The sequence below is a fragment of the Daktulosphaira vitifoliae genome, unplaced genomic scaffold (genome assembly GCF_025091365.1).
Source record: "Daktulosphaira vitifoliae isolate Bord-2020 unplaced genomic scaffold, ASM2509136v1 Scaffold_1, whole genome shotgun sequence".
Lineage (NCBI taxonomy): Eukaryota > Metazoa > Arthropoda > Insecta > Hemiptera > Phylloxeridae > Daktulosphaira > Daktulosphaira vitifoliae.
Genome location: NW_026099572.1, coordinates 28,247,802 through 28,275,002, shown reverse-complemented (window position 1 = coordinate 28,275,002; position 27,201 = coordinate 28,247,802). Strand labels below are relative to the sequence as shown.

The 27,201-nt window shown below is 27.2% G+C and overlaps 1 protein-coding gene across 12 annotated transcripts in view; it reads right to left on the bottom strand.

Annotated features, from left to right (window-relative positions):
• Nucleotides 1-27,201, bottom strand: part of LOC126898997 (glucose transporter type 1) — a 37,685-nt gene that overhangs the window by 9,875 nt on the left and 609 nt on the right. For 8 of the 12 annotated variants that reach the window (XM_050673463.1, XM_050673489.1, XM_050673455.1 and 5 more), the window contains exons 2-4: nt 13,357-13,476; nt 9,732-9,810; nt 5,108-5,549 (exon numbers count right to left, since the gene is read on the bottom strand). In XM_050673463.1, the coding sequence (XP_050529420.1) occupies nt 5,108-5,424 (317 nt within the window). In that variant the 5' untranslated portion in view covers nt 5,425-5,549; nt 9,732-9,810; nt 13,357-13,476. Of the gene's footprint in view, nt 1-5,107; nt 5,550-9,731; nt 9,811-12,415; nt 12,633-13,356; nt 13,477-27,201 lie in introns of those variants that run through there. The other 4 variants (XM_050673525.1, XM_050673535.1, XM_050673543.1 and 1 more) reach the window with 2 other exon arrangements.

Below are 27,201 nucleotides of genomic sequence, written 5' to 3'. Positions count from 1 at the left end.
CCGTTATACATGTGTCAACTTTATTGGTAGGGGATAAGTAAGTGTGTAATGACAATAACCGACCCCCTTCGTTGCTCAGCATATACAACTCAGTATTTTACAGCTCAAACGAGTACAATTGAAAACAAAATTTCATTTTCGTTCACTCCACAAATGGGCAGCGATCGAGTGGTAAAGAATGTGGTAAAAAAATCGGCGTTTGGCAACTGACAAACGAAAGAGTTCAAATATAACTCTATTAATGATAATTTCCACGTAACAGTCCAACAATCGAAACAAGAGGGATAGAACTATTAAGTTAATTACCGACTACCACGTGTTACAAACATATCAGTCTGTAACGCACGTCAACTTTACTTCAAACACGCGATCGTAAATTGTGTATCATAGGGAAGAAATTTCGAATAAAAGCACCATAAGGTTTTATTAAAGACAGATAAATATGAGAATGATACATTGGTTTTTGACACGAAAATTACGATAAAAAAATTTACTTCTATAATAACCTGTTGCGATTAGAGATAATTTAATAGCAATTAACTCATGTCTTGCTGGGAGAACAGAAAACTACATATAAACATGAAAATAACTGAATGTTATGTAAGTTTTGTTTTATTATAACACAAATTACATTAAAAATACCGTAGAATCGAAGTAAAGTAAAAACGAATTTTTTAGGATAAATAATTTTGAAATCATCGTGAGTTGATAGGTTGTTTTCTTAACAGACAACTAAAACCATAACTGTTCATTTGGTGGTTAAGTTATTGTTATTAGAGCTTTATAAATCAATGACAGCCAAGTGTCAGAATCATACGTGGCGTTAAATTTTCAAACGCCAAAAGCAGCTGTCTTCCGCCTTTTATTTTGATAACATATATATAAATTGCAATAATTGAGATAAACCGTTCAGTCATTACTCATCGCCATGTTTTTATTTTCCGCTCAATGCAATCATTAATGACAGTAATAGCTATTAATCGTTAGTGATAATTTATAAAAAAAAATATCTCCGATCAAAAGTCTATTACGATATTATAGTTACAACATGAGTAGATATGATTTCATTACAAGAAAGAGAATAAAAATACAATGTATCTGTTTCTGTCGTCCATTTTCCACGATAATTATGGATAAACCACCAAATACGTCAACTTCAGACTTTACCCCTCAAACCTTTCTATCGTCCCCTCTTACGATGCTCAGCTTTCGCCCGTCCTTTAGCAAAATCACTATGATCATGAATATGGTTTATCTAACTGTTTTATCTAAGTTGTGAAAAACATATTTCGGTTTTTGTTGCCGACATACAAAATATCCGTATCAGTATAAAAACAAATCAAACGACGAAGAAATAAAGTTTGAAAGTAATAAATAATAATAATACAAGACAAAATTTTCTTCTATCTGTTTGAACTTATTTTTAAGATTGGTTCATTCAAAACTAGAAAATAATAAATAAGTTTTTCATTTCGATTTGGATTGACATTGTTAAGTCGTCGACTAGGAAACGGTCATAAATAGATCACATCTGTGCTTTTGACGTAGTTTATTATTAACGATGCTCGTGATAGTAATAATTGTAGATAAATGTGTTCTCATAATAGTTAGTGTTGGTGCTTTGTTGTAAGGGGAAGTATCCGTGTATAGATTTTAACACAGTGGACATTTAGTAAAACTCTATGCATTTGCAAAAGTTGTTCGAACAATCAAGTTGACCCTAACATTTCAGTGGGGACTGTGTGCAATGCAAAAATTGATCAATGTGAAGTTAATTAGAAATATATTTACTGCCGAAATGGAAATTTTAAACCGAGTGAATTTAAATCGCTTTGCACCGAAACAACTTAAAATAGCTTTCAATTCGGAAAGTAATTTAAACTTGATTTCAAATAAAATACCCTGGGGTTTGTTTTATCCATAATCCAAAAAAGTTACATATTTATATTCACTATGAATGGGGTAGGAACATTTTTTATGTCAATTTACTAAAATCATTCCACTCTTGGAACAATGTGTCAATAACAGAATAGAAAATAAAAGTAACACAGTATGCCAAAGAAATGCTTTTCATTGTTTTATCAATTCAAAACAGAATGTCTGTTCTATGTATGCATCTCATGATGAGACAACATTAATTACTAACAATAGTTTTATATCTATATGATAGCTTATGAATATTGAAAAATTGAATTCAATGGATGAACACACGATCCTATTATACATAAAATTATAATAATACATAAAACGACCCGATTTTAAATATGAAACTCGATCATATGTCAATATTAAGAAGAACTTGTATTTAAATTTTTGATGATATCGCACTAGGTACAAATTTTGATATACTATTAAACAGCGTAAAAAAATATTTTGAGAATATATTTATTAAATATAAAATATAATTTAAAACTTTCTTTTAAAATTATATTTTTCGCAAATTAAAATTACAGATGAATAAATTTAGACTATTAAAGTATAATTTTAAATAAAATATAAAGAAATTTGCTTTAGCATATTCAAACTATCTTCATAAAAAAAATCTTAATTTAAATCTACATTTAAGAACGTATAAAAAAATATTTAAATACATATTATTAAACATATATTATTATTATCATTAGCTTAGGAGAAATATACGTCGAAAATATAATTTTTTTTTTTATTAAAAATAGAGTTGTGCCTCGGACCTCGTATTCAAGTTTTATTGAAATAACTCCTAAAATTATGCGAAAAAATTTACAATCAAGAGTGTACAGGACTCGTATTATATACAATTTCGATTTTTGAACTTTTTTTTACAAGGTACAACACTCTTATAATTAAAAATATAAAATAATTAAACGATTTTTTTTTGTTTTACAGTAGAAATACATACGATAAATTTGATTACAAAGAATAGATAAATAGAAGAGTTTTGTTGCAAAGAATAAAATTATTAATTTTTAGGTCGAGTGGAAATAGTGTGCGGATTGTTTTGAAGTTATGAAAACCTTTTATATATTTCATTGACAAACTATACATATTAAATACCACGGAGTTGCGTGCAACGACGCTGTTGTGAGTAAAAACAGTAAGTCAGTAATGATATTCAAAAAAATAAAGAAATATGGGGTATTAAAAAGTTTTTTCTTTTAATTTTTTCATAACAAAACTCTGTTGACAAAGTCGAACAATTCAAAACTCTTGAACTTTTATAAAACTTTCACCATTGTCTTGTGGTGACACTTTTGCATTTTGCCTAAGAGCGGTTAAAAAAACTAAGTTGTCGTTTGTCTGTTTTTTTATATTTTAGAAGTGAGTAGGCACAATACTCTTCGATCAACAGCATAGGTATAATAACGTTAATATTTCAAAACTGCTGTTTTTTAATAAAAACCAAATCTATTTAAACAATCAAAAAGTTGTCGTGGTAAATGCATTTTTCGAAAAAAAAAAAAAACGATTACTAAATCAACAACTTATGTCATTAAAAAACAGTATATTTATATGGCATTGAATAATGTTATTTTGAGCTAATGTGCGTGACTTTGGTCGATCGATTTTTTTATGATATAACTCGCCAGAGTAAACTTAAGAGAGCCTATTACAATATTGCAGCTACCGCGTCCCTATGCAGATTTATGAAACATATTTTATAAGGTGTCTTTTTTATTGGGGTCATTTCGTAAGTCATCCATGTAATACGTGCCGGAAATTTGAAAAACTAACCAACACTGAACTTTACATCTCTAAAGTACTTCTAGTAGTAAACTCACGAAGTTAGTTTAGGTTGAACTTTTCAGTGAGACCTGTTTACAATAAAAGATTATTGCTAATATTTATGAGAAATTGAACTACATTTTTAAGAACAATTTTGTTATGTATATAAAATAAATGAAATCTTAAAAAAAATGTTGAAATAGATAAATATTTCATTTTAATTATATTTAAATTAATTACAAACCGTAAAACGCATTGACTTATTTGTAAGTCAACACGTTTACAATTTCTAGAAACTCTCAGTATTTTAGTATTGTACAAGGCGATTCCATAACTACGCCTCGCGAAATATCTTCAAAAATATTAGAGCTCATCTTTATTTTTTTAACAATAATGGTTCTTTATTGAGCTTCATTACACAAAAGATTAATTCTCATTTTTTGTACCCTAAACTCGTATCAACTTTCGATCGTCAAATGGTAACCCCATTATTTTTTATATTATCAGTTTAATTCATTAAAAAAAAATTATTTTATTTGATTTTTAACAAGTTACAGCTGTTTAAAGTTTAGGGACAGAAAAAGGATACTTATTTTGAAATAATAGATATTATAATATAATAAATATTTACTGAGTTATCATATTTCTTTATGGGAAAAAATACGGTTTGAATAACCATATAAACGATTAATATAGTGACAACTGCAATTAAGACAGATGGAATTAAAAATCAAATCAACCATTTATTTAGTTATTCCAACTGGTTTTATCAGAGTTGTCACTATATAAACCGTTCATTTTTTCCATGTATGAACCAGTAACGTTTATTAATAAATTATATGATAACGTTTCAATAGTCTTCCTCAAAACTGTAAGAACATGTTCTGCATTTAAAAAAAAAAGTTCGAATGTTGCTCAGTTATAGAACTCATTTTTTATTTTTCATTTTTCAAATCATGATTTGTAGGATATTATAATAGACCTGAGTGACAAAGTTTTATCTGGTACTTTTTTACCTTTATGTATTTTGTACAATTGTTATAACATGAAATAAACATTCCGGGAAAAACGTGTACTCATATAAATTTCATTGTTATTTGTAAATGATATGTACATTTTAACCTCATTAAAACTTGACAACACTGTAAAGTCAATTGTTCTCGTCAATTATAAAAGGCGGCGTTAAATGTGTCTTAAAAAGTTTATTACAGAACTTTCAACAAAAGCCAAAGAGTATTTTACTTATACTTCTGCAAACCACTTTATCCGCGAGTTAATGCATTGCAACGACACCCCAAAAGTGATCAACTTTATTTTCAAAAACGGTCATCAGGAAAAGTTAATACATGTACGCATACAGCTTAGGCGTAGTGAAGCCGGCAAGCATGCAACTAAGGTGTCTTACCTCACAAGCATTTGCCTGAGCGTGGTCTCATCGTCACTGTCGCTTTGGTCGGCCTTAGTCGAACCGCGCTCGGACGCTTGGCGTGAGGCAAATGGGCGCCTCGCCACTCCCACATACCGGTCGCTGATCACTTCTCCTTGGTCGCTGACCAGCACGCCGGCTACCAGGCCCCCGCCGCCGTCACTGCTGGGTCTGCAGGGCGCGCCGCCACCGCCGTCACCGCGTCTTCCAGTTTCGTTGCCGTCCCCGTCGCCGTTGCCGCAACCACCGCCACTGTCTCCTCCGCAAACTCTGCCGCTGTTGCTCGACACTTTCATACAACGAATCCACGGCGGGCGGTGCCGTTGGACGGCGCTCCACCAGACCGGCCTGCGGCGTGCAGCGGCGATACCACGCGCCGGCTGCTGCTATCACTTTTCACACCAAACGTGGACACCAACACCTGAATAGCCCATATCACATACACCACTAAGCTTAGTATTTAGTACAAACATCTAACAAGGAAGGCATGCAATGTTACAGTCAAAATATGTTTTAAATGAATAAACTTAGAAAAAAATGAGTGTCAATTACTCGACACCTGGTTTTCGTAATTTTTTATTTCGTGCTTTTATCGCAAATATTCATATTTATATAATACACATGATTTACTATACAGATTTTCCGATGTAATGTGATTGTAAATAATTAGCCAAATTTAATTATGTAGAAAGTTAATTTTCCAGAAAAAAATGTTCGAAATAGATTAACTTGTTATAAAATGATAGCTCTTGTCTAAAAATTTTTATGGAATTACACATATAGTTGCCTTTGTTGTTGTTAAAGGAAATTCATTTCCGTACTCACAAACTAAATGATATTTAGTCTTCCTTCCCCACTTATAATATGTTTGTTTGAGTTGCATCAATATAGATTATTTGATAAAAACCAAATCAAAGATGTTAATTCATATCAATACCTTAGAACAAGAAAGTGCTATTTTTTTTTTTTAATTTTTAGATAATTTAAAAGTATCAAATGGTTGTTATCGCCAATTTGTTGGTTCCAACAGATAATAATTGAATAAACATGAACATAACAATAGTTTGTTCTAAGGTATTTATATTATGTCGAGCTATAATTTTAATATGCAAACGCCAATTTTTTTAAAGTCTATTTAAATTTTATAATTAAACATTATCTATTAATAATCAATTTTATATATTGACAATGTATTATGCAAGAGGTTGTATTATTATATAAGTTATTAGTAAAATGTTTATTGTAATAATACACTAGGATAAGTCTTGTAATTAGGTTTATCTAGTAAAGTATTTTAAATAAATAAAATCGTAAACAACTATTTCTGAATAGCCTATTGATTTATAGTAATATAATATCGTGAGGCAACCCATTTAAAAATAATTAACAAACTACTAGGAAATTTGGTAGAGTTTTAATTAAATTATCATCATTGGTTATATTTGATTTATATGATAAATCAAATGTCTTAAGAAAAAATTGCGACTTTTGAGACTATTTAAGTGTAATATGATTATTTTTTATTAAATCTAAATAGATCAAATAATGAACACAAATATTTTAATTACAAAATCAACACGCAAATGTACAATAATAAAATCATGATATAATACATAACAACATGGTTATTTTTAGATTACTATTTGAAATATTTTTATTTTAAATCCTATCTAATCTCAAATTCCTATTATTAGTATGAATCATTAATTTATAAGAAATTACGTGGTGTATTATTGTATTATCAATTATTAAATTATGAATAATTAGTCCGTCTTTGTTATTGTAGGAAAATCTACTTACTGCAATAGAAATTAACAAGGAAAATATTTATTGTACACAAATTTTTTCAAGGTTAGACAGTTTCAACGCTGTTATTATTGTTGAATTAAATAAGAGCTACACCTCTAATAAAATTATTTGTTAAAGGACTAATTTATGCACATCTTGTACATGATGACTTGGACTATGTACTATAGTTACATAGGCTCATAATGACATATCTTGTAACTATTGAAAAACATATTACCTAATTAGTAAATCATTAAGATTTAATAAAAATATATATAAATTGTTTGTAACGTTAAAAGTACACGCGTCCGAAATAGATTTCCTTTGAGTAAGCCTGTCTAAAAAATTGTAGGTATCTGTTTTTGTTAATATAAATCCATACATTTAAAAAAATTTCTAACTCAAGTTTTTTTAAATTTATTTAAATAAGTTTTATACCCAATCGTTTTAATAAATTTCATGTATAGTTAAACATTAACAAGCCTATATTTGTATTGATTATTGAGATGAAATTGTTTTAAACAATCATTGATAGAATATTTATATGAGTATAAAAACGAACTATTATTTTACATTTCAAAAACTAATCATAGAAATACAAAACAGAGTTTACTATTAAATCACTTGCATGCTTCTGACTTGCGTGTTTTAGGGACATTCGGTTAAACAATAATTACAAATTATGAAAAAAAGGAACGACAAGTGCTTGTGATAAATCGGTATGCATTTGCATTATTGTTTTAGAACATTGTGTGGAAATGTTAGAAAATAACACAGTATAGTTTTAATTGGACACGAATTTAAAGGTTTTATTTGAACACATCAAAATTAAATGTATTTGCATGCAAAAAGTGATGTTTTTTCTTAATAACTTTTAACAGTATATTAGAATTTATTAACTAACAGTTGTACACTTCTGTCTAACATGTATTTAAGTATCATTTGAATATTGTGAATTATATGTCAAACAAAATCGAGGTAAAAGTAAAAGTTTTCTAGTGTTACGTTTCTCAGTAAGTTAAATGAATAATATTATACCTTAAGACAAAATACGAACACATCATAGGCGTAAAAATAAAGACTATGTTAAATTGTTAGGATTATATATATATATATAAGTCATCTATTCTCGTTAATTCGTTTATCTTTAAGGACCTTCTATATCCGGTAGTTTAAAACAAACAATTCTATTTTCAATGTAAATGATTATATTAAAAAAATTAAAAATAAAAAGTTCTTACGTTATATAATCCCATAGTAATTAATTTATTTTCTAGTTTGATTTCTTTTTGATAAAGTAATTAAATTTTAAACAAAATGATTTAGCAATCGGAAGATTGAATGTTCGTCAATATAATTTTCATTAAATTTCAAAAATTAGCAAAAACACATAATAAAATAACATATAATTTATTCATAATAATGTGTTAGTTGTGAAGGTAATTAGTTCATAATTTTTCTCACACAAGATGTACTTTCTCGCAATAATTTTTAATGCACGTTATTATACGGGATATAAACATCTAAAATGCAGATAATCGGTTAGTATGTCACGAGGACATTGAATAGGTTACTGAAATTCTAAATAATGGAAAGAGTGTATACGTGATAAATTACAATACAAGGTAAAATAAGTCTTGACCGACAGATTATTGGCGGAAATTATCAGGCTTCATATTAAATTGTAATGCAAATAATTATACTCTGTTGCAAGTGAATCTATAATTGTAAAATCTTAACTCGCGATAAAAGAGATTAATTCATTAGAATTCATATAAATGATATATATTATGTTTTCATCAAATTGAAAAATGTTTAATTTAGAAAAATAATAATGTTTTTCATCGGCCATAGACTTTTTTTGACACCTCCCAGACGCTGAAGAATGTATCTCGTGTAAATAAAGGGTCAAAATAACAATGAAAAAACCAATAAAAAAAATTACCATTACCTATCAGTATATTTAAAATAAACAAGATTTCCATGAAAATTCAATAATTATTAATCTAATTTTCTGATTAATTTTGAAATAATCAAATGACCCATATACGATATTTGCATCGATGATGACCCCATACTCAATATTAAAAATCAATAATATGGTATGCGCTATCAGATACTTAACGATTGAAATAAAATATTTCCTTGTGGTGGCAGTCACAACTAGTATAAAATGAAATAGTTAAAAAAATTGTGGGGGTGGAAGAAACGAGTGCGAAGGAGTTTTTTAGTAAAGCTAACGGAGATGACACGCAAGGGTTGGAAGACCTGTCAAAAGAACTTCATAATCAGCATATTATTGATACAGTTGTGTGCCGAAGAACCTAAAAGTGTTTGTGTTCCCTCTATACCATCCAACTTGTTTCTACTTCCTCAAGTAACCTTGTAACAAAGGCCGTGTACATATTACCAGGACATATTTTACATATTATTAGTATATTCATTTAATAACTTATGTAGTAAATGCGATACGTTAAACACACACACAAGTATTACCGTTTTGCGATGTCAATATTATACGATTATTAATATTACTGACTACCGTTATTTTTAATCCCTTCTCGTACTGCAATGAACATTATGGTTATTTTGCTCCCTAGGTATATACCTAGGGAACAAAATAACCATATCCATAAACAATTAATAGAAGCGACATTTTTAAATAAGAGACCACATGAAAAAACACCGATAATCGCACACCAAAAGTATTAGTTTTATTACCAATAACAAATATTATTTTTATTATATTCCTATTGTTTTATTCTGTATATTTATTTTTTGTTTATATAAAAGAAATACTATTATAGTTTCTTACCTTGGTATCAAATAAGGAATTCATATTTTATTTTTGTCTATTTGTTGGTTTATTCTTAAATACTGGTTACGGCCACGTTCTAAAACAAAATTATTTCGTTAATTTATATATATATATATATATATTTATTAATTATACTACGCCCTACTATTTTTTTGAGATATTAGTATTTGAAGATTTAGAAAAGTTGAAAAGAGAAGTAATGTTAAATGACACTCTATTTTTACTATAACGCACAGATAAAAATTCTTCTATGTTACGTACCCCGCTGGCCTTTACTAAAAATGATGACTGAAAAATTAATAATACAATACCGACCTGTCAACATTTTATTAAATCGTTCTTTATTTAATAGTAAAAAAAAAAAAATAAGTTCCTATTTTACTTTCAAAAGCTAACTTTGTATCTTACCCTATGATTGATTTTTATTTTGAAATAAAATTTATATTTATTATGGTTCATAAAAAAACAAAATAAATAAAACATATCTCAAAATTATGCTACGATAAAAATGACATATAAAAAAAAAGAAATGTCTGCATTCTCAGACTCCAATAACACTTTTTAAAAACACTGTTTCAGATGAAAATTTAATAGAGTGCACAAATGGCAATAGTTGATATAATAATTGATCATGACATGCCGTGATAAATTATTTTTTGGTATGATTTTTGTGAAAATCCAATAAGAAACCTAATACAGAAAGGATTCGAAAAAGACATTATTGCATGTATAATTTTTTTAGTCCAAATTTTATAATGTTCCAAAAGAAAAATCTTCTAATCTATATTAAATTAAAGATTTTAAAATGTACTACAATACAAAAATAATCAATCAGTCGATTGTTCTACTATGAGAAATTGAAATAAAGAGAAATATTTGAATTAAAACTTAAATATAAAATTTTTAAATGAGAATTTTCAAAAGATATTACAAATTTAGAAATTTAAACTAAATACCAGAGTCGAATTGTGAGAAAATTTGTTTAAGCAATTTTTTAAGATTTATAAGTTTTACAAACAGAAAATTGAAGACTACATTGTTGTTATAATGAATAATTTATTCAACAAATAAAAAATACTCTTTTGAGTATTTATTTTTACACTAAACCAATAATATTCTTCATAGTTAATGCACTGTAGACACAATAGACTTATTGGATAAAACCTTCTATAGGTAATTATTTAAAATATAGTATTTTTTAGAATTACTAATTCAATTTCTTTATTGCGGTAATTTGCAAAATAAAAAAATTTCGTAAAAAATGCAAACGATTTAATTAATAGATTTTATAAACTAGTAAAAAAAATAAAGCCAATACTTCAATGATCTTTCCTTTTATTATTGTATATGTCTTGCATAATATATTATGTAATAAAAAGTAAGCAGATATTTAGTCACAATATCTAAAAGAGGGCATAAGTTAAACTTTTCGTTAAATTCCTAAAATTCTAAATTTGGCTAAAAGAATTTTTTATTAATAGGTCTACCATTTTTGAAAAATTATTATAAACATTATTACAAATCATTGTTTCCTTGACAAATTGCTTATTTCATTTTATCGACGAGTGTCTTGGGGTCAAACTATGCCGTTTTGTGAAACGGTTCAGACTTATTGGGTCACTGTATCTTTCAGTCCAATGGGTTTACATAAGTTGGAATTACGCTAGAGTTTATTCCTCTGAGGATTTTGGGGGCGTGAGCCCCCATTTCATGAGAGTTCTGAAGGGGCTCGAGTCGGCTACCGAAGATTGCAGGCTTTGGTGACCGAATTTCAATTGTGAACACTTCTTGTCACTCAAGTTTTGTCTCTAGACGTTAATCGAACAAATGAAATACGTGTTTCACTATGGAGAAGACTATTAGATGTAATTTTCACTACTTGATATAAAAATAATAAAATTTTTGGTAGATTAAATAGAATAAAATTATGCTATATAGTTTTTATGTTTAAAAAATCATATATTTTATAGCATAAAAGAAAATTTGGAAAGAAAATATTTTATCATACTATTCATATGAAATTTTTGCAAACTTACTAATAGTTGCATTAACTTAACGAGTTATGTGAATTTAACTTTTAATTTGATTATATAAAAAAATAATAATTAATTAACTCGTTTATTATTTTCATTTCACTTAACTGTAATGATTTAAATATAATCATTAACTTGCCCAGATATTCAAATAGGGTTCAAATTGACTAATTCAAAAAAAATAATAATGAACTGGTGTTATAAAATATAGCAGTAAAGCACATAATACAATTTTATATTTTAAGTTATAATCTTTAGTTGAGGGTTAGAGTATTACATAACAGTAATCAATAGCACTAAATGTAATGAATTACTATAGAATAAGTATGAATGTAATAAGTATACATGTCCGTGTAAATAATTACCAATTATATGTTTTAAAACCACAGTAAATAATTCAATGAGAATGTTTGAAGAAATTACGATGGATATTTTCTAATATTTGGTCAAGTCAAGCTACCCTTTAACAACAAGTAAAAATTATGACAAAGGAGAGTTATTTAATTTTAACCAATCAGTATCACTTTTATTTCATATTAAATAATATTAATTATTCGTCAAATATTTCAATAACTCATGTATCAACTGAAGCATAGTACCATAAAATTTGATTTGAATTAATAGTACTAAAATATTTGTTTAATTTACCTATTAATTGTGCAACAGGACAAAATCCAAATAACTTGCACTAAACAAATATTAATTTATGTACCATTACGTAAACGAATCATAGTTGTAATTTTAAAGGATTTTAAAATGTACGACTGATAGTTATAGACAAACGACACACTCAAATGATAACCACTGAAATACTAAACCGATCAACGTACACTACAACAGAATGCTTTACATTCGCCTACTACATCAGTGCCATCGTCGTAGTAAACCGTACACATATTACACTCTATTGAATGATATTAACATCAGCTGCCACATTTAATGATAAGGCACTGTTAGTATACTGATAATAAATATATTATCATAACGTGATATCTACACAACCGGTTTCAACAATTCCAGTGTGTGTACTGTTCTCATATTATTTCAACTCTCCCACTAACAAATTACAATCAATACTTTCCAACGTAATAATGGTTGATTAACGGTACTCGAACAATTTGTTTTTACTTAAATTTGGCAAAATTTATGTGAGATATTAAAAATAAATAAAAATTATTATTGTGTTCATTTGCGATCAATTATAAATTTGTCGTTTATACTGAAAAAGTACGTATCTCAGTTTTTGCAGACTTTCAGGATTATCAATAAACAAACTTAAATTATACTTATTCTAATACAAGAAGTGATTTTACTTTTACAACATACAATAAATTTACGAATTGTTCAAAAATATATAAAAAAAATATCAGAAACACTTATTATATCATTATTGATAAAAATATAATTTTATCAAATTTTGAGATATGCATTGTTGCAGTATAAATACATGTGTTGCTATTAAGATTTGAGCAAAAGTGCTAAAATTTTTTGCAGAAAACAAGTTTAATTAATTTTTAAATTATTAAAAAAAATTCTATTCATTATCGAAGTTAAACTTTATGTTATAATTGTAGAATAATTCATCTTACCAGTAAACATGAATGTGCGGTTCAGGCAAATAAAAAAATTTAACACGTTAATTGAAACAAGCTTTTTTACTCTGTGGCTATCCAATGAAATTGTATTTCTTTATGAATGAGGAATAAAACCTGAAAAATAAAAAATAAATTATTACTAAACAATTGAAAAATCTTGTTTATTACAAAAATATTTAAGCACTCGCAATTTATTTAAATAAAGGGATTAAAATTTTTTATTTAATGATCGTTATTTTTTAACTAAAATTAATAATATTGTATTATTAATTTGACTGTTACTCAATAAATAATTTAAATAATAATTATCAGTCTAGTGGGTTTAATAAGTTTTCGTACATATAAATTCAATAATAGTGTCACTTAGTATCTATGATTTTCATAGAAAAAAATGTTTAACCCATTCTTATTAATTTTGCTCAATTTAAAATAATAAAAGATGCTTGTCAGTGATATTTTAGAATGTATGAATGTTGATTATATTAAAATCAAGTACGCAAAAATGAAAAAATATTTTTTTGAATCTTACAAAATGTGTATAACTAAAAGGTTTAATGAAGAAGTTATCAAAATAATTTCAGTAGTTTTTAGTAGAAGTGTATAAATATGCAAAATAAATGCAATGATTTTATGAGTAAAATTTTTAGTAGCATTGTGCAAATAGTTGGTTTACGAATTAGATCTTGATATTCAATAGGCAATTGTGTTATGTAAATTTTCATTTCTCCAGTACAATGCATAAATTAATTTTACATAATAATATGATTCGTGTAATTGGGACACGGATCATTCCTTTTACAACATCAGTAACGGTGGCGGCGAAAGATAAAACTATGTGATGTCGAGGAGGAGGACGGATGATTCGGCCGCGGTAACGAGTCTAGAAAAGGAGAAATGGTATAGTTGTGCGGGACGGGAGGCAAAGATGTAGCGGTCGGTCCATATGAGAGCGCCACGCCCTGAATTACCCTTCGCTGGCCGGCCGGCGTATTGATCCGGGGGGAACAGCATAGTGAAAACAGCGTGGTACACACTCCCCAACCATCTAGCTTAAATATATAATATTTGTATAAATACATATGTAATACATTTGTGTCGTGGACCTTATCAAATTAAAACAGTTATCATTATTTTTAATAAACACATAGACTAATGATAAGGAGTGGAAAAATTAGAATATATAGAACATAAATTGTTAGTAATCATTTTTAGAGGTATAATTACAATATTCCAAAATGGTGTTGTATAACACAATGTTGTGTTCATTTTTTATAAACATTATGATACTTCAAAATTAATTTAATTTTCTTAGTTTTTCGAATGCATAAAAAAAAAGTATTTGCCGGTTTGTATCTATTTATGTCTTTGGTTATAAATATTTTCCAACCGATAGAAATGCTATAAAAACGAGCGAATGAGGAATATGTACATTAAATGAATATGATCAGCTATACGTGAGAGCTAATAATTTTTAAAGTTGAAATCGATACCTCTTCTGATACATATTAAAGTACTAAAGGAAGTACTTTGTACAATTTAACCATAACGTTTATTTATTTCCGAAAATCTTGTTCTTTTGTTAAATTGTATTGAAAACATCAACATTTTTGTTCCAACGAAAATAAAGTTCTAAAATTACTTTATAGTATCTAACACTTAAACACTTTAATAAAACTTGAGAATTATTTTTGTTTTTTCGGTCAAAGACTGACATGAGATTTTTTCCCACTTATCTTGAGCAAAAACATAGTTAAGAGTTTGAGGAAGAATAATAGTAGTATTTTGAGTCAGAGTGCAGAATGCTTAACGATTGTAGAATAGTAGAATGTCGCCATCATCAATCAACGAGCGCCTAAGCTCATCATACCATTGTAACGACAAAAAGAAGCTTCATCATCTGTGATCGTTTATGCGACATGAATGAATTAGAAGTTTACAAATTTACTCTTTGTTAATATTCGAAGAATAACATCAAATTAAGATTAATGTGAATGAATAATGACCAAGTTCTTGATTTATCACTAATCATTTCTATCATGTTTAATATAACTAATTATCGTAATTGAAGCTTATTACCTGTGCGTGTAAATTTTATCAATGGATAGAAAATGATTATATTAAAATCAGATTTTATTTCACTACAATTGAAATTTTTTCTAAAGTCTTATTGATTGTTTTTATAACAAAGTTTATATTCAAACTNATTATATTAAAATCAGATTTTATTTCACTACAATTGAAATTTTTTCTAAAGTCTTATTGATTGTTTTTATAACAAAGTTTATAATTAAAACCAGTTAATTTAACTTTTTTAATTAAATATTTTCTTCGTGTTGTATATAAAATATGTAGTTTTATTAAAGTTATGTCAAGTACACATTAACATGTCGATATTTAATACACTTAAATAATTTTGATTAACGAAATAAAGGAGAATTCTTGAATCATTTAAATAGTAAACTTTAAAAAGTTATGTTTATTTTCATTTGATAATGTTTTAGGGCAGCAATAAAGAAATAAAAAAGATTTTTTTATTAATAATATTGAGACAACAATATTATATAAATTCTAAAAACTATAATAATGTCAGGAGCGATCTAAGTGTTAATCTCGGTATGAAATTCAAAATTTGGACAAATTTCATGAATTAAACTATATTAAATGAGTTTTTTTTACTTAATATTTATGAACAATTAAGTATTTTTTACGATAACTTATGCTTTAATTATTGGAGTCATGTAACCTCTGTACATCCCTTTTAATAATAAAACATGTGTGTTCTACATGCATACTTATAAGAGTGTTTACAACATATATTTTGGTTAAACTTTTGCTAAGATATAACAATATAAAACGTTTAATATAGAAAGGACAATGTTTTTTTTAATGTTTTACTCTTATTACTTTTTCCATTATTTCTTTGCTATCTAACAGCCAAACTCCTAAGTGGAAGTAAATTCTTATAGTTCTGCATAAATTAAATTGCTTTAAGTAATGGCCAAACTGTGCCAGGTGTATTTAGAGAGTTTCTTACCATATAATCCCCTTATTCTCTTTCTACAACACTTAACGTCGTATTTTGTCGTAAAATATCGTTTCTTGTACTCATTCTTTCACTTTATGTTTTTAGCTTCAGATACCAATGTTTATTTGCCATTATTATTATTTATACGTTTTAATTATGAAAAAAATAATTGTATTCTTTAATATGTTAAATAAGCAATTGCGGTGAAATGTTTCTGGAACCGGTCCAAAGGGTTACAGACATATTGACCAAGTTTGTTTAGGTATGAGCAGAATTAAATATGCCTCCTACCTCTATTGTACATGTTGGCAGTAATAATGCTAATCTACATAAGGTTCACATTTTAATACTTGAAAGTTGAGAATTCAAAATGAATTTTTTTCTACCTTTTTTTGCCCTCCTTATTTTGTTTGCTCAAAATAAATTTTCTTGGATTCTGTTGAATTGGTCATTTGAAAAAATAAAGCAATTATTATAAAAGTATCATAACAAATTATAAATCATGGCTTAACTAAAATTTGCGAAAATAATTTAAACAAGAACATTAATTAAAATCACGTGAAATGTGATTATAAAAATTAATTTGATTTTATTTCTACTAGAATATAATTTATGCATTAAAATTCATTAGATACCTAAACGTTATAAATTTATTTATAATTCAAAATTAACCTTGATTCAATTATTTAACTGATTAATTATAAACTTTAGCAATTACGCTTTGTTAAATAACAACTGAAGTAAAGTACCAAATCATAAATTTTAATTTGTCGTATAACCTCTCTGGGAAAGGTAAAAAAGAGAAAACAAGAATAGTTTTTTCCCCAAGCAATTCATTTGCAAGTTAGCACTAAGATGATCTGATGTAATTAAACGCTTCCCGAGATGATAAACTAACTACGTTGGGTCAACAGGAATTCAAAACAAAAGCGTGTCTTTTTATGTGTTTTTCTCAATTTTTTATACTTTTTCCTCTGTTTTTCAACAATAGAATAGAATTTTCTTGGTTATTATTATTCGAATATTAAGGATGTTTAGAACAAAATAGCTAACAACAAACAAGACTATTCACGCTTTTTGTTTTAATCACAACGTTTGCCCACTTACTACTGTGAATTTTTGGTTGGAATCTCGTATATAAGATAAGTTGAGCGTTTTGTTCAAATACTGCACATTTAAATGAAGTTTATTTGAAAAAAGAATTACTGGCAAATTCTCAATCAAACTTGGCAGTATATCAGTATTTTTTAATCCCTAAATGCACACATTCAGTGTATACTACAAATGTTTTATTATTTTACAAATTCAAAACGAAATTAATATTAATACTAACAAATAATAAATCAAATATTTTATGGTTATTTTTAAGTTAAAACATACTTATATAATGAACAATTATAACATATAATAACATAGTATTTTAACTATAATATTATTATTAAGAAACAAACACGACTTTACACAATTAGTATTTAATGTCAAAGTGACATTTACAATACAGATTTGTTAATATGTTAATTTATTTATTTTTGTTATAAGAAAAAAATTGATGAGGACGTGGAGATAATTCGGTACTGTTCCTCGATATCAATTGGGTTTAAAACTGATTTGATAAAGTATATAATATAAAATTATATATAGGATAACTAAAACCACTAACATAGTCAGCTACCTAAGGTTAATTTTTAAAAAATATAACTTATAAAAATTAAAAATGTACGTGTATTTTCAATGATATTCTCTTAAGATTTACAATGATTGCTTCCTTAGAATTTCATATCGAATCTTGACACATTATTAAAGTAAAAGATCAATATATCAATATTTTATTATAAAAATTAAAAAAAAAATCACTTTACATTAAATATTTTTAAACAGTGAATTCAAAATCTACATTATAAATAATGAAATAGTTTAATTTTTCTAATGAAAAAAAATATTGCTTTAGACAGTGGTTCAAATAGAAAAAACTCGGGGAGGGAACTATAGTTCCTATAAAATGAGGAGCGATTTGAGCCACACCGAGTTGTCTTCCCACAAAAGTTAAAAATGTTATTAAAAAAAATTTTCTTAATGAAGGAATAGATTATTACCTACATATAATTTTTGTTAATTCATTAAATATCCATTAAAATTGAATATTATACGAAAACATCACAAAGTCCATATCAAAATTTTAATTTATTATGAAAATGAATGCAAAACAGTCTTTTTAAACTTTCCACTATAACAGAAACATGTAGAGAAAAAGTATTAACAGTTACCCAATTTAGATAGATATCTACATATAAAAATATGAAATGACAAATATAGTAATATAATTTATCAGGTATTGTACGACTAAAAATATATCAACAACTGTAGTATGTTCTATTAATATAACAAATGTTTATATCACTTTAAATATTTATTTCTATCACTTTATAACCCTTAATACAATAAGTATTTTAGTACCATTTGTTGTAATAAATTAAATACATGGTTTTTAAGCTTATTTTAAAGAATTATCAATTGAACTTTTGAATAATCCCCAAAAATAACAAGTAACAATAATTATGTCACGGTTGACTGTACTTCAAGTACTTTTATTACCATGGCCGTATTATAGAATTCTTATTATTTCATCATTTAAGTTGTTCTATGTATATATTGTAAGAACAGGTATATTGTATAATATGTATATTGTAAGCCTNTAGTATGTTCTATTAATATAACAAATGTTTATATCACTTTAAATATTTATTTCTATCACTTTATAACCCTTAATACAATAAGTCTTTTAGTACCATTTGTTGTAATAAATTAAATACATGGTTTATAAGCTTATTTTAAAGAATTATCAATTGAACTTTTGAATAATCCCCAAAAAAAAACAAGTAACAATAATTATGTCACGGTTGACTATACTTCAAGTACTTTTATTACCATGGCCGTATTATAGAATTCATATTATTTCATAGTTTAAGTTGTTCTATATATATATTGTAAGAACAAGTATATTGTATAATATGTATATTGTAAGCCCCTAACAATATTTAACAATTTTGAAATTTTGACCATTTCGAATAAATTTCTTATATTAATGCTTTCTACTCCCCCCCAATGGTCAGCATTTTGGGATTCGACATAAAGAGGACTCTAGATTATACTCAAAATATGAAGAAGGACTCCGCCCCCTTCCATCCACCATAATCCGTCACTATATACACTGGCTTAAGATTAAAATTAAATTTTTAATAGCTAATTTTGCGTTTTTGACATTAAAATTAAATAGCTCTTAACAAATAGTTTTGATAAGATTTAATTGGATTAAATTTTCTTTGTAAAAATTTGTTGTCTTTGAAACTATTTATTTATTGTGTTTGTTACATTTTTAGAATATATTTGTTAAAATTTAATAACGTTTGCTAAAAGTATAAAGGAAAAGGTTTAAATTTTTATTCATTGCCAACAATTTTTTATATCTTTATTGATAAAACACAGGTTCAAGATTTCATGGAACCAATTTAACGTTTGTTTTGCAGTTGGGAATAAAAATAAACAGTTTAAAATAATTAGAAATACATTTTAAAGAGTAAAAGTAATTGTATATTCTTTACACTTAAATGGGACTGTAGATATTTAATGCAAATTTAAAGTAAAAAAAATCTTTTATATGTACAATTTTAATCTATTTTAATTGCGTTTTGATTTTATTATAAAAAAGGCTATACTCGAAATAATTAACTATATAATTGTTAATACTATTTATAGGGTAATTAATTTATCAATAAGAGTATAACTATGTATTTTATCATATCTAGGCGCAACTAGAAGGGTTCAAGGAAAATTTTAGCACCCCTCTGAAAATGTTAAAACGTGATGTTACATATGTTTGTTTTATCAAAATTGTAATTTTAGAAAACTAAAAGAGGTGATATTGAAGCTGAATGACAATCATTGCTGCTATTTTTTAATTTCAATAAATGGAATAAAAAATATATTACGATTTTCATTGTTTTAAATACGTTAAAAAAATCTTCTAATTTGCCATTATTGAGATATTATCTCAATAAATCGTATAATGCGAAAAATTAGAAGATTTATTTAATAGTTTATAATCAGAAAATTATTATCTGAACTATGTGTTTACAACTATCTTAGGGGTTTTTATAGGTTTCACTCTCTATGAGTTTACCAAATAAACCTCTTTTCAGCAAAACTCCAGAAATTTTGGTTATGTTGTGTCTATGCATTTAATTCGATCACGTATCCAAAGAAAAAAAAACTCTTGATATTTTCTAAAGTAAACTACTATAGGATGTAGTAAAAAAATCAGTACTGAATACAAAAAAATATTCACTATTTAAGATTAAAAAGTAAAATACTTTCATAAGTGTAATACCGCATACTAACATTTATCGTTAATATTTATTCATAATTTTGGTACCGCTAAATCCGAATGCAGTAAATTTCCTGCACAGTTACGTTAAGCAAAAAATGATCAGTACATTAGTGTTTTATCGGCCGAGATATCTTCGTGGTTATGCCGTACAATGCAATCCATAAAAACTGGTGTTTACTGGCCGGAAGTAATGCAATAAAATTTTTTTTTTTAATCGGAAGCGTCAGAGCAATTCGGGTTGTTTTAATCCAATCAGAGAAACTCACCGCCGCCTCGTACTCTACATTTTCCAAGGCGGTACCACCGGAGCTTTGCGAACGACCGGAGAAAATAGCAGTGTAACGGTTTATAACTTGTTCGGTCATCCGAAAGGGAACTACCGTACCGTACCGCACAACCTCTGCCGCCCGGCAATGCGACTGTGCCAATGCGTAATTTCAATACTACTCCCAGCAGGACCTCGAAAATGACTGCGAGAGGGATTATTATTTTCCTTGAAATTTATTATTGTCCGATTTCACGCTCCCGTTATCTCTCGAGAAATATATATAAAACGTATACACAAAACATACATCCACACGAATCACGATGAGCCATTCCCTCGGAGGTTACTGCACTTACGTATCTGACAGTTGTTATTGCGTGTACATTATTTGCCGTTTATTTCAAGAGATATTTAAATTGGTCGCAATAAAAATACTTTTTACGGCAAATGTACATCGTTGTTTTAATGTTTTTATTCGAAAGGTAAACAAATTTTGTACGTCGTATGAATTATTATAAAAATTGTCAAGGTGCGCAGAATGTCCAAATGCTGCCCTAGTTACAGACTCGCAGAATAGTCAAATTTTATATTTGTTATTTGTTTAATTATCTCCCGACAATTTAGAAATAGTAATTTGAAAACAAACATATTTACAATAGTCGTTGTATAAAGTAATCAATCAATATTTCATTGAACTATGTACAATTAATAACTTAAAATAGGATTAATATACAAAGTGCATTTTTTTTAGAGTTAAATATTATATCACGTTTTCCAGACACAACATATGACTTATATAGTGAAAAATTAAACTTAATTTTTTTTTTTTGTGATTTTTAAACATCTTTGTTATTTTTACATATTTTAAAGCATAATTACTTTTTTTTTTTTTATTAAAATCGAGTAAATTGTTAATATATTATCATCAATATTTTTAATGCAAAATCAAATTAATGTATACAAAACAATATATATATATATATTTTTTAAAGTATTTTTGTATAGCATTTATATATTGATATTTTACATGTCGTTTTTTTTTTAGAGCGTTTTAAAACGCTTAAAAGTCTAATTAGACTTTTAAGGTATTTATAAAGGTCATTTTTCAATGTTTTTTAAAAAATTTAAGTCCGGACCCTCTAATAATCACTTGTTTTTAAATAAGTCTCTACATTAATTTTAAATTTTATTAAATTGTCATTTTTACACATTTATAAGCCAATTTATTTTAACTTTAATAATTGAATTATTTTGTAATTAATTAAATTAATTACATTACGATATTTACGTGTATTGGAAAAACACATTTTTCAAAAAATATTATAGTGAAATATTTTGAATATACTTGCTTACACCCCTTAACAAATTTTTACACGCTCAATAAAAATTAATGTTATTATTAATGTACATTATACATAAAATATATTATAATATATTATACTTTTAATGATTTGTTTCAACAATACAATTAATATATTTGTTCAGCTTACGTGTAAATAATTATAGTGTATATAACTACATGGAACATAATCAGTTGCTCGGAATATTGCTATACATAAAGATAGGTGTTGTTCAAAGGGGAAAACGAGGGTACTGTCTAAAGGATTGGTGGGAGGAAGGTTACGAAGGGTAGCCGGAAGTGAACGAACAACTCGCGGTGTGCGCGAAACGACGTCCATTCAACAAGTAAAAGCCTACATTTGTGAACGGCGGCTACCAAACCTTTCACTAAGCCAACTCCACCGCCCATGTCATTTAATCGAATCATGACAGTATTTTTTAATGTAATTGAAATCTGCGCAAACACTAAAAGGACGATGTAAGTCTTGTGACTATACACTTGATAAACAATGACGTGGATGAAGTACAATAAAGTATGTAGGTCACGGCGTGAAGGACGAACACTTGGAAAAATAATATGTGGTCACAAAAGTCATCATATATCGTCCACCCGTGTGAAATTATACGACAAAATATACGAGAAAACCTTTTACCGAAAAAGGGTTTAATAATAATAGGACATCATCAACAATGGATACATAACAGTCTGGAAATTCGACAAACGACAAAAGATATACAAGATATAACATAGAAAACAGGCCTCGGTTTAATGAATGCCTCGTGCTCCCCGGACCAGGAAGCTGGGTTATCAATGACGTCATACGCTGTCGGCCGTTACCACGGGAACCGGTCGGTATGACGTCATTGCCGTGCCCCAGTTTTACATGTCGGGTAAACGCGCGTTTGACCCCAAACCGCCATCTCATCATCGTCTTGCACCGGGTAAGACTGGGGAGAACGGTAACGGCGTTGGCCGGAACGGATGACTGATGATTGCATGAACCCAAGTGAGTGGTGTTGGGGAGTTTGGGGTACCAGTAGTTGAACGGTAAGGGACGTCATACATTTTTATTTTATTTCCAGCTCTGGCCCGTCAAGATATCATTCAAGTTTGAATGCGCCGTTTAGGATTTTCCATAATAATCTATACCTTTGTGGATGCAAGTATACATGCACAGGATAAATTTTGGGTGTGCCGAAAAATTATCCTTTGCCAGGATTTCTATTTTTTCCTTTGGCCTTTATATGTAAATTTACTATTGTTATTCAAACAAACCGATTTATTTTCATTTTGATTTGTCAAATGCAGTACATAAATAAATAATTATTATTACTAATATTTTTTGGACAATAATATTGTAATAATATATAATATTCTGGGGAATCAAAACCAATTAAAAAAATTAATTACTAATTATTTTTGTAACAATTTTTACAAGATCCGTCCAGAAATACAAAATAACAATTTACTTAAAATAAATTTTACTGCAAAAATGTTATATATAAATTTTACATTTTTTTTTTTTTGATACTTATATGTTTGTTGTACACTATATGTACTTTTTAGGTCGTATTTAATGGTTATGCCGCCAAGGATTTTAAATTCTGTCTCTCTATAAAAAATATTAAAGATCCATATTTTTATTTTTGCTTTCTGTTTTTTAAAAACGACGTACAAAAAAAATGTTTCTATTTGTATGCTAATGTTTTTCCCCGCTTATACTATTTCTCAATTCTAATATAGAAATCTCAATTTATTTACTTAAATATAATCAGGGCCGGTTCTAGAGGTCTGCGAAGTATGCCCAAACGGAACCTCCATTTTACAATGTCCGGCTAACTTAGTTGATAATATAAAAAAAAGTTCTTTTCCGCTAAAAAAAATATTAAGAACTTCGTAAAAGGCCTTGCAATTTCTACCACCGGATATGATTATTATGATCAAATATCATTTAGGTGACTTATTTATCAAATGAGAATTACGTTTTTATTAAAGTCGAAGTTTTGACTTTTGTACCTAATCGTCTTTTAATAACAACTATGGAAGTTAGTGTCAAATTATTTTGAAACAGCTGATGTTGTATAAGAAAATCGCACCACAGTGTGTAAACACAGCGAACACGCACATACATGGCCGCTGTCAAACAAAAAGTAAAAACTTTACTACTGGCTATTGTTTACGCTGAAACTCAATTCAAATAGTGTAATAATCAAAAAGTTTTACAAAAAATGTGTGTACTGCACGTAGTACACAGGCGACGCGTTAAAACGGCGATTTACTTTGGCTTTAACAGATTTAATAACCGGTAGCGATTGAGCACTTATCCACACGAACCGACGGTTTCATTGTCCCATTAAAAGTCACGCACAATTCAAACAGGGCGATAAAGGTCGGGGTGAATGGCGAACCGTCTGAAATGGAGTCTTTAAATATACCGTAATTATCGCGTATACACGAAAAATCTGCTTTTAATAAAATTAACTTTCATAATGTAAAGTCAATATGTTCTTTAAACATTTATTATTTTTAGATATTTGATCATTTAATAATTTATTTAAAACTAAACGACGAATGTCTTAAAATAAAGTAATGATTTTAGACAAAATACTTTAATATGAACTCGTACAACTTTTAAGTATCGACAAAATGGTATCACTGCAGCTACTCTGTTTGAAATTATGAAAAAGAATATATGTATAATGTCTCCACTCCCTCTTCATTTAAGTTATAATATTTTATTATTTCTATAAATATTCTCAGAGATAAACACTATTCTCTAATATTAATCTATGTGTTGAATATTTAGAAACATTTTAATATAATCTAAAATCTATTTGTCAAAATTGATATTTTGACAAAGCTGGTTAAATACCAATTGGCAAATATTATCAATATTAATATCCTTTACTATACTTTATTTTTTAATAAGTTACTGATTTTAATAAAATCATTCATACATTTTTAATGTTTATGTTCTTTTTGGTTAATGTTATTTATATAATGTATCATCTACAAAGTAATTTTTCACTGATAGCTATTTAACCTCTAAATAGTCAAAAATGAGATAACAATTTAAATATCAGATAGTTTTTTTATGAGTGAAAATTATCTAAAAATTCATATTGAAATTTGCCCATCACTGATACTTGTTCTAAGTTCCATCACATAGTCTAAATGTCTTGCACATTTATATGAAAAATAAAGATTTTAATTTTAAATTAAATTTTATATTAAATTAATAATGATTATCTAAACATTTTTCATTTTATTTTGACACGTAGAACGTTTCAATTTTTAAATGAAGGAAATATATTTATTTTACGTCCAAAATTCTAATTTAATTTGTTTAATCTAATCAAAATCAATTTTCTGTCATATAAATTAAAATATTTTTAATTATAACATGTATTACACCATTTAACAAGATCTGTCCTTCAAAACTATCAATAACAAAGTTTAATTTTTAGGTATATTTAAACAACAAATATAATGACTAAACCTAGACTGTAAATACATAATAAATCTTGAATATTTATTTAATTAATAATTTTTACTGATTTTTTTTTTATATTATAAAGTTGTTTGCACATAGAACGTCATATTTGTATTTATACATTTTTTTTATTGATATATACAATCTGAAATATTAATCCGTGGTGTTCCGGTAAAAAAAGATAATTGTAAAAATGCAACTTTTGGAAAACTGAATTTGAAACTTACAGTTTACATTTAATATTATAATTTATATGCAAAACAAAAATTATGTTTTATACAAATTTCAAAATCATTTACTCAAAAGTTGCAATTTTACACTTTTCTTTTGCTCCGAACAACATAGAATTAGTATATGTGCTAAAAGTAAATATGACATGAACATTTGAAAGAAGATAGCCAGATTGCTACCCAATTGTACAACTTCTAGTTAAGAGTCAATAAATATATAAAATGACTTTTGATAAGTTGACTATTATTTAAAAAAATGTAGGACCGGAGTGTAGCAAAATTGCCTATTTGTAGCGCCCGATTACTAGAAAATCAGAAACAAATGAATTTGATATAGATTCATAGAATATACTTATAAATCTACCAAAAAGATAAATTTTTTAATTAAAAAAAAAAAAAATACAAGAGTGACGTATGAGGAGTAGACAAGAGAATTAAGAAGAAATTTTAAACTCTGCAAACGAACGATACTAGTAAAAATGCTAGTATAAGTTATATATAAATTTGTGAACATTTTCATAAATAAAATTATTGAAGTTATTTTTAAACTATAGGTGGAACTGAATTTTAATCGTAGTTTCAAAAGCAATAAAAAATTCATATTTATCCGAAAACGGGTAGTATAATATACTGTATCTAATACTGATATCTTTGAAGAATCATGTAGATTTATGTTGTATTATTTGGGTTGTCCAGTTGCAAAAGGATTTTTGTTAAAAAAAAAAATGTTTTGTAATTTTGCTTTTTTTAGATGAACTGACTTAAAACTAGTAAGTTATTACTAGCTAATATACATTTTTCTACCCGGTAAACTATTAAGGTTGTAGTACTTGAAATATAAATAAATTTTGTATTATTATTTACTACAGAAAGTTTAAATTATGTTAACAAAGTACATGTTTTTAACTTTTGTATATTATTTTGGTTTATATTTATGAGTTGTCAAAAAGGCAATGGAGTCATTCAAAAGTAAATTTAACATAATGCATTTCGCCACGGTGTTTTGAGTCAGTATGTGGTACGCCGTATATTTCTTGCCAGAACGACGCCAGTCCACCCGGTTGGCATTGTGCCATGGATGAAGTACGTTTTGTAATATT